General features: G+C 35.7%; 1 protein-coding gene across 1 annotated transcript in view; it reads right to left on the bottom strand.

Moving 5' to 3' along the window:
* Positions 1 to 381: 381 nt before the first annotated feature.
* The window catches only part of LOC144977953 (uncharacterized), a 69,937-nt gene continuing 56,525 nt past the window's right edge, over positions 382 to 13,793 (bottom strand). The window contains exons 3-8 of the mRNA XM_078923362.1: positions 10,784 to 12,239; positions 9,252 to 9,338; positions 7,902 to 8,017; positions 7,400 to 7,532; positions 6,456 to 6,654; positions 382 to 4,354 (exon numbers count right to left, since the gene is read on the bottom strand). Of these exons, the coding sequence (XP_078779488.1) occupies positions 4,249 to 4,354; positions 6,456 to 6,654; positions 7,400 to 7,532; positions 7,902 to 8,017; positions 9,252 to 9,338; positions 10,784 to 12,239 (2,097 nt within the window). The 3' untranslated portion in view covers positions 382 to 4,248. The remainder of the gene's footprint in view (positions 4,355 to 6,455; positions 6,655 to 7,399; positions 7,533 to 7,901; positions 8,018 to 9,251; positions 9,339 to 10,783; positions 12,240 to 13,793) is intronic.

Here is a 13,793-nt window from a genome sequence, read left to right as displayed (position 1 = left end):
AAACCTCCAATGATATTTCAATTGGTCTGAGATTTACTGAATGATAAGAAAAACACTGAGCAACACGCGTGACAATTCAACCGCCAAACGTTGAGTGACTGCACCATTTCATTGTAATTATATAATACCATACCCCAGGATGGAGCTCATACCTTTTTCATATTTTTAACACAAAACAAAAAGAAAGTCATCCTATTTTCATATCAAGAAGCTTGGCTTGATGGGATAGTTTGGTGAAAAAGCCTTTTCATTCATAGCTCCACGCCTATGGAACGCACTTAGTCCTTGGACAAAGTCCTGTGAAAATTTATCATCTTTCAGGAAATGTCTGAAGACTGAGTTGTTCCGCGAGACTTATTTTTCATAAAATAGATGTTTTGATTTTCTTTTTTGTATGCATGCTTATTATGTATCATGTAGTGTCGTGATTTTTAATTTTGTTGTTTTTAAACATTTTTATTTTTATTTTTATTATGTAAAGCGCCACAGAGCACGATTAACGTGGATGTTTAGGCGCTACATAAATTCATTATTTACCATTTACTATAGTTAATTCACCCATCAATGTTTCAAGTTAAGGGATGGATCATCACGTTAACAATAGGCACAAAGGCAGTATGGGGGGGGGGGGGGGGCTGTCCTACAACTCAAACTCACATATACAACATCTTTCACCCCTCCCTAAGAATGTGCGACCATAATATATATATAATACAACAGAACCTGGAAATTACAAAAAAACTGGGAACAAGTTTAGCTCAACTCCACGCTCTTTGGAATCTGTGTCAACTGTCTCATAATTTGGGTACTTTTGGCAAAACTACTGATTAAATGATATGCAATTTCAAACGGGTCGGAAAACAACACAAAGTTTGTCATAACTACCAGGCTGAACACCACAAAAAAAAAAACAAACAAACAAAAAACAACCACGAAAACACGATCGTCTAATTAATTCAACAGTTAGTTCGTGTATCAACACATGACACATAGTCAGTCAGTTCTTATATCAACACATAACAACACATAGTCAGTTCTTATATCAACACATAACAACACATAGTCAGTTCTTATTTCAACACATGACAACACATAGTCAGTTCTTATTTCAACACATGACAACACATAGTCACTTCTTGTTTCAACACATAACACATAGTCAGTCAGTTCTTATTTCAACACATAACACATAGTGACCAACTTTTCAAAGAGCTAAATCAGGTCACCCTTACACGCAATACCGTCACGACCCAAAAACAGCTGAATGTTTGGTCTATTCTATAACATGATATAATCTAGATTTAGAACTATTTCTGGCACTCGTTTTAATCTGCTGGTCAACAAATCCTAATCCTGGGACACGCTGGGGGCGGGACATTTCCATTGATAGACACAGTCCAATCTGCCAACTCGTCGACAATCCCGATTTGATCAGGACAAGTGACCGCTACGATAACAATATCTATTTCCCAACACAAGCAATTGAACCATTTATAAGCAACATATCATGACAATGAAAGGAATTGAATTGTATTACAAAGTACAAAATGTGTGAAAAGAAAAAAAGCAAAAAAAAAAAGCGCATATATCTGAAGCTGACCATCAAGGGTGAGGAACAGTTTTATTATTAATATTATTATCATCTGTATCTGTGTAAGGAACGAGGATAGTAAAAAATTTGTGTAAAATAAAATATGATACAAAAGTGAAAGACTGACACGATTGAGCTTAGTGGAAGGAAAAAAACCCCAAAAATATGATAAGGCATTTCCAGCCATCGGGATGCCAGTCAAGGTGAAAACAACGGCGTTATTTATGGTGTTATTTATGGCTTGTATTCAAAACAAAAATGTGAAATCGAAAAGATGAAATAAAAAATTTAATGAGCCGCTATAGGAATAAAAAACAATGAAAAATAAAAGGACAAAATGGAGTCTGAAAGCTGCAATGAAATGAAGACTAATGATGAAAATGCTTCACGTTCCCTCTTTGTCAAAAACAATACAAACAAACAAAACAAAAACAACAAAAACAAACAAAGCAGTTGGTTTGTTGACAAAAGGCAAACCCGAAACGTCCACATCATTTGTCTTTGTGAATAAATTGAAGCTTCTAATCCATATTCCTTGTTGTTATTTATTTCATTGAGCTTCAAGCAGCAACTTTTGACTGGGAATTATAATCAAGACTCTTCGACGACATCATCGAAGGTAATTCACGTCATTCAATATTCATCCTCTCTCTTTCAATCCGTTTAACCATAAAATATTTGGTAACCCAAAATAGCACGAAGCAGACCTGCCAACTTGTGATTTGCCAACAAGGGATTTTCTGGGGTGTCTGGCAGGTCTGAATAAGCCTTACTTTTCATTTCATAAGCCTTTAAAACTGTCCCTTTTTTCATGTATTGGCAAAACGAAGGCCACTTTCTTAATAGCTGACATCTCCGAAGGGCGGCTGGGAATACATTTTTCCCATACCAATATCAATAATAATCATCTGATGAGAGAATGGAAAGGACTTTGAAGACATTTTGTTTACAATATAGAATCAAACTTTACAACAATGTTAACACTTTAATCAACAATATAACATAAACCTCATGTGCCATCTCTTCCCTGAAAAATTTTCTGGTATGCAATGAAAACGTACCGATGCAATGAAAACGTACCAAAATATGTAAGTCAAGTGATTCCACACCCCCTGGCAATCTGGTTACATTGTATCACTATCTAGGGCATAACACGACAAATATAATTTACTCTGATCATGAACAAACTAGAAGCGAGAGAACAGAGTAAATATAATTTACTCTGATCATGAACAAACTAGAAGCGAGAGAACAGAGTAAACAGAACCAAATCTCACATTCTTTCACTCTTAATTACGACTCAAACTCTCTGTGTTTCTCTTTCTCTCTCCATCTCTCACCTACTTACAACACACACACAAACACATGCACTCTCTCTCTCTTCCTTCTATAACATGCGTATACATACATAAGTAATAAACAAAACTTGATGAGGAAAGAAAGACGTCGGATCAGTTAAAATTGCAGACACTCCAATCTCTTCGGTCTTGACAGTGACAGAACAAAATGAACGGCTTATCAGAGGTAACTTACTTGGGAAGAACACAAAATCAAAGATTGTTTCAGACTCAAATCTTTCTTCAGCAAACAATTAATCATCATTTTCCTCTTTTCAAAAATCCAATAAAATGAGGAAAACACTCTGAGAAAATCAAAGTTTGACAAAATAATTTCTCGGTATTTCTGTGTCGAAACAGACACCATTTTAAAGATTTCTCATTTTGTTGTTTGCTGAAGAAGCTCATTTGATCCTGTGACTTATATCCAATTTGTGAAAATTGTTTTCAATAGTTCTAGAGAGCTTCTCTTTGCTCTATCTTTGTAAAAGGTAATATTTTGCTGGTATCACTAATCACAAACAGACTGTGGCATACGACACAATAACACAGCTTAGGAATAGAGTCTGGATCAAAATATCAGGAAGGCAATTTACAGCATTAAATATGAAAACAATTGCAAAAATATAAAATGAAATTTAAAAGCAAGAAAACAAAAATAGAATTAAAGAACCATGTATTCCTATTTACATATACCATTTTTTTGTATGTACACATTTTTAAATGTTTTCTTTCAAAAAATTAAACAAAGAAAAAGAGGAAGACAAAGCAATAAGAAAGATGGTAAAAATAATTAATCTTTCTGATTGATATTGATATCATCAACTCAACTCAACTGAACGGAATGAGAGCAAATATGATAACATTAACATTAATATCAACAATAATATCAATAATAACATTATCAATAACGATCATTTAATTAACGGTGAAGAATTAAAGGCTCGAGGGTAAAAAACGATAAGTCAAATTGGATCCCTGAACAATTATCATCATGAATAATCACGAAAGGCAGGCGGGGTGCAACAAGGTTAAAACTTTGCCATTCAAAACCCAGACAAAAATCCGTCCTCTCTATAAGTTGAAACTAACTCTTCAGACTTCCAGATTAAAAAAAAAAAGCTGTAACAAAGTGATAAATTCCAACCTCAACTTTTTGAACAAAGTCCAAGTGACTGTATAAATCCAGCAGTCCCATTCTCCATTGGAACTGAATCGACAACAAAACCAAAAACTACTCTTTGCCTTTCTATTCCGTAACATGGTCGTCTCCAGTTGGCAGATGGACACTCCTTCAGTGGATGGATGGACTCGACACTCCTATGTGCTGAAATGTCGGGATTTGGGACCAAATTTGAAACAGAGTTTTTTAGGGTAATTCTTGTCCTTGGGGAGATTGTCAAAGTACCCTTCTAACCTTGAGTACCTGTGGAAGAGAAAATGATCATAATTAATTACAACACTTATAAACAACCTATAGGAAAAGAGCTGATAACACACAAACTTCTCAAATAAAAAACAAAACAAAACAAAAAGCAGGCCAACAACTTTCCTCTCAGGTGACAGCAAAAATCGACCCTGAAAATTGCCACTCACTTGTCTGATGATTAAAAAAAATGTTTTTTAAATAAAAAAAAAAAAAAAAAAAAAAAAAAAAAAAAAAAAAAAAAAAAAAAAAAAAAAGAAAAGAAAAGAAAAGAAAAGAAAAGAAAAGAAAAGAAAAGAAAAGAAAAAGAAAAGATAAGAAAAGAAAGAAAAGAAAGAAAATATAGCATACAAAAACACAGATAATCTAAAGCTTAATTATTAAAACATTCTTTTTCATGGTTCAAAATACTATATCATAAAAATTAAAATTAAAAAAAAAAAAAATCGCACAATTTAATTTATAGTCAATATAAAATGTTTCGAACAGGAATGAAACTTGATTTCCTAAAAACCAACTCTGGTCAAATTTAACTTCCTGTTTCCAGGAAATTCGATTATTCAGAAAACATGATTCCAAACAAAGGTAGTTTAGATAGCAGCAAGGCAGTTTAAGGGAGATAACAAAATCAAATCATCACTCAATAACCTACAATATCATCATTGTTTGATACTTCAACTTCAAGCAATAAAATGTCACTGTAAGAACACTTAATTTAACATATGTTGAAAATAATTTTTTATAATGAAAAAAAAAAAACAAAACAAAAATAAAAACAGGGAAAAAAACCCCCCCAAAAACAAACAAAAAAGCAAAAAAGTCCTACGCCCCCCCCTCTAAAAACAAAAAAAGAAAAAAACAAAAAACAAAAAGAAAAATAAAAAAACCCCAAAGAAACAAAACACTAAAAAAACCAAGACAACTTAATGTGTTGAGTAGAATAAATGATTGTAAGATAATACTTTTGTTTTTTTATTTTAGTTTCTTATTTAAAAACTTAATGGATACAAATTTTCTCCTGAAAGTACGGCTTTCTCTATTTTAATAATGTTTCACTGAAATATCAAACTCTCTGTGTCAATATGGTGCACAAGAGCCTTGCATAGCAACTAACTCTGGTCTGTGACGGGCGTTTTTTGGTTTTAGTTTGAATGCAAATCATAAGTGAACCCCCCCCCCCCCCTTGCCTGGATCTGGTATTGGAGCTGGCACATCCAATATGCAAATGATTTGTATATTTTATGGGACAAAAATCCAAATTTCAAGAAAATAAACATTGGTAAGGAATCGATTTACAGGACTTCTACTCTAATTTGTAAGTCATTACGTCAAAATGCTTTAGGATTAATGCAGTGAATTTCAGATCAGATAGTTATTCATTTCTCAGTTTTAAAAAACATTTTCATCGCTTTTCCTCTAAAATGTTGGTTTACACGTCTTAATCTGTAGGGTAAAAAAAAAAAATCCAAATTTTACGCCCAAAGTCTATGAACGGATTACATCTGTTCATGCGATTGCTCTGTAGTGTTATGATTTGGCGAGTCAGATATCGCCGAAATGATCTGGATGACAAAAATTGGATTTCTTGCAGTTTAGGAAACACAGTCATTCCTCAACAAAATACACCGACAGATAAGCATGGGTGCAAGCAAGCGGACCTCAAAAAGCCTGCAAGTCTACTTATGACCAGACATATAATCTGAAAAAGCCTGCAAGATTCAAGAAGAAGTTAAAACACACTGTGTTTTTGTCTGGGTCAACTTTCATTTCTTCTCTAATCAACTTCCGGTTCAAATTTAATAATATAACTATCACTTCCGGATCACAGTAGCATTGTGATTCAAAAGTTTCGCTTAATCATATGGACGTACCCGACACGATTGTTGGGACCTAAAGAAAAAAAAAATAAATGAAAAAAAAATCAAAAAAAAAAAGCAATCAAATCCAAATCGCAAAAAGCCAGCGACGTTTTTTTCGGTAATCCAATCGGCCGGTAGGCCGGCTGTAGCCGGCACTCTTGCACCCATGTCTAGATCTTAAATTCAATTTTCAGGGCATGATTCATGATGACATAACAACAAACAGGTAGCTGTCTTCTTACCTAAGAGATCTGCTAAGTTTTTCATACGTCATTTCCTTCTTATTGTTCTTCTTCTGACCCCACAAGCGTGCTACCTCTGACGAATCAACAACTCGGAAGACACCTTCGGCTTTGGATATCCACTGGATAATTCCATCCGAGACTGAGGGGTCGAGAAGGAGGTCACGCATAAATTCCCATAAATGCAGGACATTGGACACTGAGGATATAATAATAAATATAATAATAATAATAATAATAATAATAATAATAATAATAATAATAATAATAATAATAATAATGATAATAATAATAATAATAATAATAATAATAATAATAATGATAATAATAATAATAATGATAATAATAATGATAATAATAATAATAATAATAATAATGATAATGATAATAATAATAATAATAATAATATAATAATAATAATAATAATAATAATAATAATAATAATAATAATAATAATAATAATAATAAATATATGATAATAATAATAACAATAAGGGGGCCAGCATGGCTCAATGGTACCGTCTTTGCTTCGCACCCGAAAGGTACCGAGTTTGATCACCCCCCGATGTCTTGAGAAAATCACCTTGCCCTAGCTTAAATTGCGGCGCTGCACTGCGGCTGACGCCTGGGTTATTCCAGTCTTCCCTTGGAATAGACCCTAGAGACAAATTTCCCCTATGGGATGAATAAAGGGAATTTTATTTATTTATTTATAATAATAATAAAAATCTATTAAGAGACATCAGGTCCTCCAAGTTATGGCTTAAATCTGTCGTATTCACATGAATGGGCTGTTTATCAACATATTTCACTCATGTTGGAGTCAAGAACAATAATTCTGCATCATAATTAATGACAACCAAAAAGACCTTTAGACTGAGGCAATGAAATAACACATTAGACTGAGGCAATAAAATAACACACGTTAACTCAAGACTATTCACCTTGACCAGGTTTTCGGCCCGGCTTCTTTCTCTCCTTATCATGGGTGGGTGGACTATCTGATGACTTTCGTTTCTGACGGGGTGAGGGAGTCTTGCGGGGACGTTTTACTGATTCTGGAGTGGAGACTGGTTGCTGTGAAAGTAAAATATAAAAAAATAAGTAAAAGAAATGAATTTTAATAACCAGAGCAAAAGTGGTCATATGACCCCCCCCCCCTTATAAAGAACACTTAAAGCATATCTTACAATAATAATAATAATAATAATAATAATAATAATAATAATAATAATAATAATAATAATAATAATAATACGAGAACAACAATTCTGATAATAACAATAATAATAATAGTAATAAAAATAATAACATTAATAATAATAATAATAATAATAATAATAATAATAGTAATAATAATAATAATAATAATAATAATAATAATAATAATAATAATAATAATAATAATAATAATAATACGAGAACAATAATTCTGCTGTAACAAACCTGAATTTCATTAAAGACTGGCAATCTAGGATCGTTCTCATACGTTCCCGACCAATCACTGGAACTATCAATGGAGGTCGGAGAAGACTGTGTGGTTGTGTGATCAGAGCTGTAGCCTGTTAAAACAAATATTGGCTACCATTAATTCATTTATTATTTATTTGTAAAGAAAATGGTCTAACGTTCATTTATGTTTAACGTTTTGTTGAAGAAAAGAAAAAGATAATCAGTCCCCCCCCCCCTCAAAGATGTTCTATATTATTATACTTATACTATTGGCGAACAGACAAAATGGAGTTACTAAAACTAAATTTCTCAGTATTCTCAGTTCAGCTGACAGCTTCATATTCATACTTAACTGTTTTCACAACGTATTTTAATTCATGTAAAGATTGAATACTCTTGAATTGAACATTTACAAAGAGCTGACACACTCAGACAACCAGTGAGCCATTGAGAATCTTCTAAATCAGTCTTCATTGTAATATGGAGTCTATAGTTGGCAATATGAATATGAATGAAGGGTGTGGTTGCCAACGTAAACATAATTTCATAGGAACAGGTAGGAGAGGAGCATCAAAGCATGAAAGACAATCCATTAATGAGTTGAATTATCATGATACTAAAAATATATTAACACACAGAAGAATAATTCAATGAGACGATAGGTAACTGACGGTTCGAGTTTCGAAAATAAAGAATAACATCCTGTCTATGACCAACTTCTACATTTCACATCCGCATTGTTCCGCTGACTTGGCCACAACTTTGAACACCGACGAAAACACATCTGTAACTAATATTTTCATGAATCAAACTTTACCTATAGTATTTGAAACCGTAATCAATGATAAATCTTTGTCTTTCTTGCTTGGTATTCGTAAATCTAAGGGTTCAGGGCAACAAGAACACATGTTGTAGCTTGTTAGACATGATCATTCCAGCATCAAAGACATACTTTTGTTTCTTACTTCCGGGTAAATAAATACCAAGTAAGACAACTCTATCGAATACACGAAATAAGCTAACTCATGGGAAAGCACTATGAAATAGAATACACCAAGCTGTATTTATCGGGTTGTCTACCTTGGATTACACAACAACAAAATCTTGTTAATTTTTACACAATAATTTGTGATCAACCATCGAAATGGACAAATGACAAATAGGATATTATCTCGAGGTGAAAGAAACGTTAAAAAATGAACTTTTATAGCCCAAATTAAAATCTGCGTTGATTTCTTTGTTTTCATTGAGGATCGACAACAGAGAGATCTTCTTATTAAATTGACCCCCTCCCCCCACCCCCAATTCTGATCATTTCCAATAAAGTCAAAAAGTAAGGCTTACCACAGTCACTCAACATTTGCGAGCCTTCGTCTTCATCCGAACACGGTGATTGCTCATTCAAGAAATTGGTGATGATTTCGTCTTCGACTGAAAAAAGAATGAATTCGATTTCGATTGGTCAAGAACGCGTTGATGAGGATTTAATAATAACAATATAATCAAATAATAAAATTCCCTTTATTCATCCCCAGGGGAAAATTTGTCTTTAGGGTCTATCTATCCCAAGGGAAGACTGGAATAACCCAGGCGTTAGCCGCAGTGTAGCGCCGCAAAGTGAGCTAGGGCTAGGTGACTTGCTCAAGGTCGCACGACGAGGCAGGTAGTCGAACTCGGTACCTTTTGGGTACGAAGCAAGGACCGTAACTCCGAGCCACGTTGCCCCCACATAATACACATTGGACAAGCAAATACCTACAGTGCACTCTGGATATGGCGACCTTGCTTAAGTCGATTTTTACCCAAGTCGATTTTTTTCTTGGTCCCTCCCCCTTCTTCCTATATAACATTAGTAAAAAAAAAAACAAAAAAAACTCCACATAAGTCGATGTCGCTTAAGTCGATGTTCTAAAGCATTGGTCATTGGGTCACTCTAAACCTGTATAATATTACACCTTCAAAAAATAAATAACACAATACCAAACAAGGAACGTTTCGACCTCAAAACCCTTCTTCAACCAACACAAGACAATGAAAAATATAAAACATAATGTATTTAATGTTTTCACTGTTTTTGTTGTTGTTGTTGTTATTGTTAGCTGAAGAGGGGTTTTAAGTCCGAAACGTTCTGTATTTGTTGTTCATTTCTATTTTTTGAAGCTGTTCTATTCTTTTTTGTTTATTACTTTTAATACATTCCACAGCTTCTAACAGCCACCACCACCAACACCACCACCAACACCACCACCAACACCACCACCAACACCACCACCAACACCACCACGACCACCACACCACCACCATCATTATCATCATCATCATCATCATCATCATCATCATCATCATCATCAACAACATTATCCTCATCATCATCATCATCATCATCATCATCATCATCATCATCATCATCATCATCATCATCATCATCATCATCATCATCCTCATCATCATCATCATCATCATCATCATCATCATCAACAACATTATCCTCATCATCATCATCATCATCATCATCATCATCATCATCATCATCATCATCATCATCATCATCATCATCATCATCATCATCATCATCATCATCAACAACATTATCCTCATCATCATCATCATCATCATCATCATCATCATCATCCTCATCATCATCATTCATCATCATCATCATCATCATCATCATCCTCATCATCCTCATCATCATCATCATCATCATCATCATCATCATCATCATCATCATCATCCTCATCATCATCATCATCATCATCATCATCATCAACACCATCATCATTTTCTACCTCAAAGACCCATACAAGTTGTACGTCATGTCTATAGCACACACACACACACACACACACACACACACACAACACACCTCCACTTACAAGGACATATGGAAACATCTCGAAGATTGACAAAGCTAAAGTCATCGTCATCCAGTGCATCTGACGTCATCAAGTGCACATTGGCGACGTCACAATTCACACCCGTCACGAACGCGCTGCTCTTGGGAGACGAGTGGCCAAATGTCGACCAAATGTCTGGGAGAGGCTTTCTGGAAAAGGAGTCACTGCTGCTGGTGTTCCAGTGTCCGAAGAGGCTGTGGCTGTTGGTGTCCTCCATGTCCGGGCAGTCATCCTGGATGTCACCACTGTGGTCGCGCATTTGGATATTTTCAGCGTTGTAGTCACTGAGGATGTTCATCATATTTAGGGAACCAATGGCGATGCTGTTACTACTGCTGTTGGCGTTGGTGTTGGTGGTTGGCGAATGGTCATCGTTGGTGGTGAATAAAATACTTTTGCTTTGTGTGAAATTGTTGACAAGATAGAGTTTGTCACGACTGGGGCTGTAGTTCGTCTCGCTGAATGATGATGGAGTTGTTATTGCTGTTGTTGATAAGGGTGATCTGGATGCCGATGATGGTGAAGATGATAATGATGATGATGATGATGATAATGATGATGATGATGGTGACGATGACGATGATAGTGATGAGGATGACGGTAATGTTATAAGTATGGGCGAAGAGGATGTGATGATTTGTGATGATGACGGTGGCGAGGAGGGAGAGGAGGAGGGGGAGGAGGAAGATGACAATTCTGCTGGTTCTGAAGACGGCTCTGATTTGAATGTCGAGTTCGATGACGATGATGATAATGGCGATGTTTGTGAGTCTGCCATTATTGCTGCCGTTGTTACTGTAGCCTTTGAAGGCATGTTACGAAGTGATGATAACGACAACGATGATAAAGATGATGATGGCGGAGATGATGTAGTTGATGATGATGATAGCGGTATCGACCGACGTTGCTGATGCAAGTGGGGTTGGTTGGGCTGGGGATGAGGCGTCTGCTCCGCTTTGATAGATGCCAGGAACACAGGGATGTTGTAGTGGAATCCGTTTTGAGATGTTCTACTGGAAGGGTTTCTCTCGCCAAGGTCTAAAATAACTTTGGTGTTGCTTCTGTTTTTATTGCAGTAGCTGTAGTTGCTGTTGTTGTTGTTGTTGTTGTTGTTGTTGTTGTTGTTGTTGTTGTTGTTGAAGTCTAAAGTGGTAATGTTATTCTTGTATTCGTTAAAGTTGTTGTTATGGCCGCTGCCGAGGTTATTGTTATTGTTGTTGCTGTTGTTGTTGTTGTTGTAGTCATTGGGGCAATTAGCATCGAAATATACGTTGCTGATATTGTTGTTGTTGTTGTTGTTGGTATGGAACCAGTCCCACCCGAGAACGCTTTCACTGCCAGCGCCGTGCAAGGAGGGCAGGTGCACGGTTTCGTTGAGTGGGTACACAAGTCTATCCTCTAGCTTGATGGTCGGGTTTGAACCGTATTGTAAGAGCTAAAGGGGTTGTGGGATTAGATTGGAGGAGGGGAAGGTTGAGGGTGGAGGGGTGGGGGTGAGGGGGGGGGGGGGGCGAGGAGGGAGAAAAATGAAAATGGGACATGAATTACTACAGCCATGGCAAAATAATACATATCTGTTTTGCAATTGGATTCAATAGTCTGATGTCACGTCTCCCAGCAACGGCGGCCATCGTGGTTCTAAACAAAGAAAATCAGTACTTTTTATTCTTCATGCTGGCTAGAACTTTTCACATGTCTTGTGATCAGAATGTGTAAAAGTCAAAACATGATCAGGTTTTTTTTCCCTCTGGATACGCTTTTATGCTCGTCGGAGAAATATTTCATAAGGGCGTCCGCCATTGTTCCGATAGTTTAGAGCCAGTTACTAAGTTACCATGCGTCATTACGAGGGAAGTGACGTCACGACTGCTGAAGCGTATTCACCGCGTAGAAACAAAGAGAGATAAAGGGAGAGAGTCCGAGATAAAAATAAATAAAGATATATATCTTGTGCGGCTTTGTAGTCTTGTGGTATGATACTCGCTTTCGGATCGGGAGGTCCTAGGTTCGAGCCTCTCTCAACGCATAGTTGAGTTCTCTGAAAAGGATCTTTACTCACCATACTCAGGTGTATAATGAGTAGGTACCTGACCGTTAACAGCGTTGTCTCTGTCTAAAAAAAATGCTATCGTATAACAGACGGCATGTGTGGTTCTACTTCTACATGTTAAGTGTTGCTGTTGACATCAGGGAACCCCTCTAAAGCGCTTTAAGCACGTTTAGTGGATATTGCTCTATATAAAAGCTCAAGTGTCTTATATATATATATATATATATATATATATATATATATATATATATATATATATATATAAATATATATATAGGAGAGAGAGTGAGAGAGAGAGAGAAAGAAAGGTAGTGAGAGAGAGAGAGAGAGAGAGAGAGAGAGAGAGAGAGAGAAAGAAATATATATATATATATATATATACATATATATATATATATATAGATAGATAGATAGATAGATAGAGAGAGAGAGAGAGAGAGAGAGAGGGAGAGAGAGAGATAGATAGAGAGAGTGAGTGAGAGAGAGTGAGATAGATAGAGTGAGAGAGAGAGAGAGAAAGAAAGAGTGAGAGAGAAGAGTGAGTGAGAGAGAGAGAGAGAGAGAGAGAAGGAAAGAAAGAGATAGATAGATAGATAGATAGGGAGAGAGAGATAGATAGAGAGAGTGAGAGAGAGTGAGAGAGTGGGAGAAAGAGAGAGAGAGAGAGAGAGAGAGAGAGAGAGAGAGAGAGAGAGAGAGAGAGAGAGAGAGAGTCATCAATGCCGTAAGAATAACCAAACACAAACCAGTGGGAAAATCTCGAGTGCTTTCCCTTGTCATTTCACACAGTATTCGTTTGTAAAGTTTTGGTTTCATAGGAAGTTTTCTATTTCTTGGTATTCCGAGGAAATGTCTCCATGACTCAATGTAATCTAATGTAATAATTCACCTATTGTGCCTTACTCTGGAAAAACACATATTTAAAAAATTAATTTAATT

Source organism: Berghia stephanieae, chromosome 8 (assembly GCF_034508935.2).
Source record: "Berghia stephanieae isolate SIO BIC M18660-M18661 chromosome 8, UCSD_Bste_1.3, whole genome shotgun sequence".
Classification (NCBI taxonomy): Eukaryota; Metazoa; Mollusca; class Gastropoda; order Nudibranchia; family Aeolidiidae; genus Berghia; species Berghia stephanieae.
Note: the sequence above shows the minus strand (reverse complement) of the source record. Positions and strands in the feature narration are given on the sequence as shown.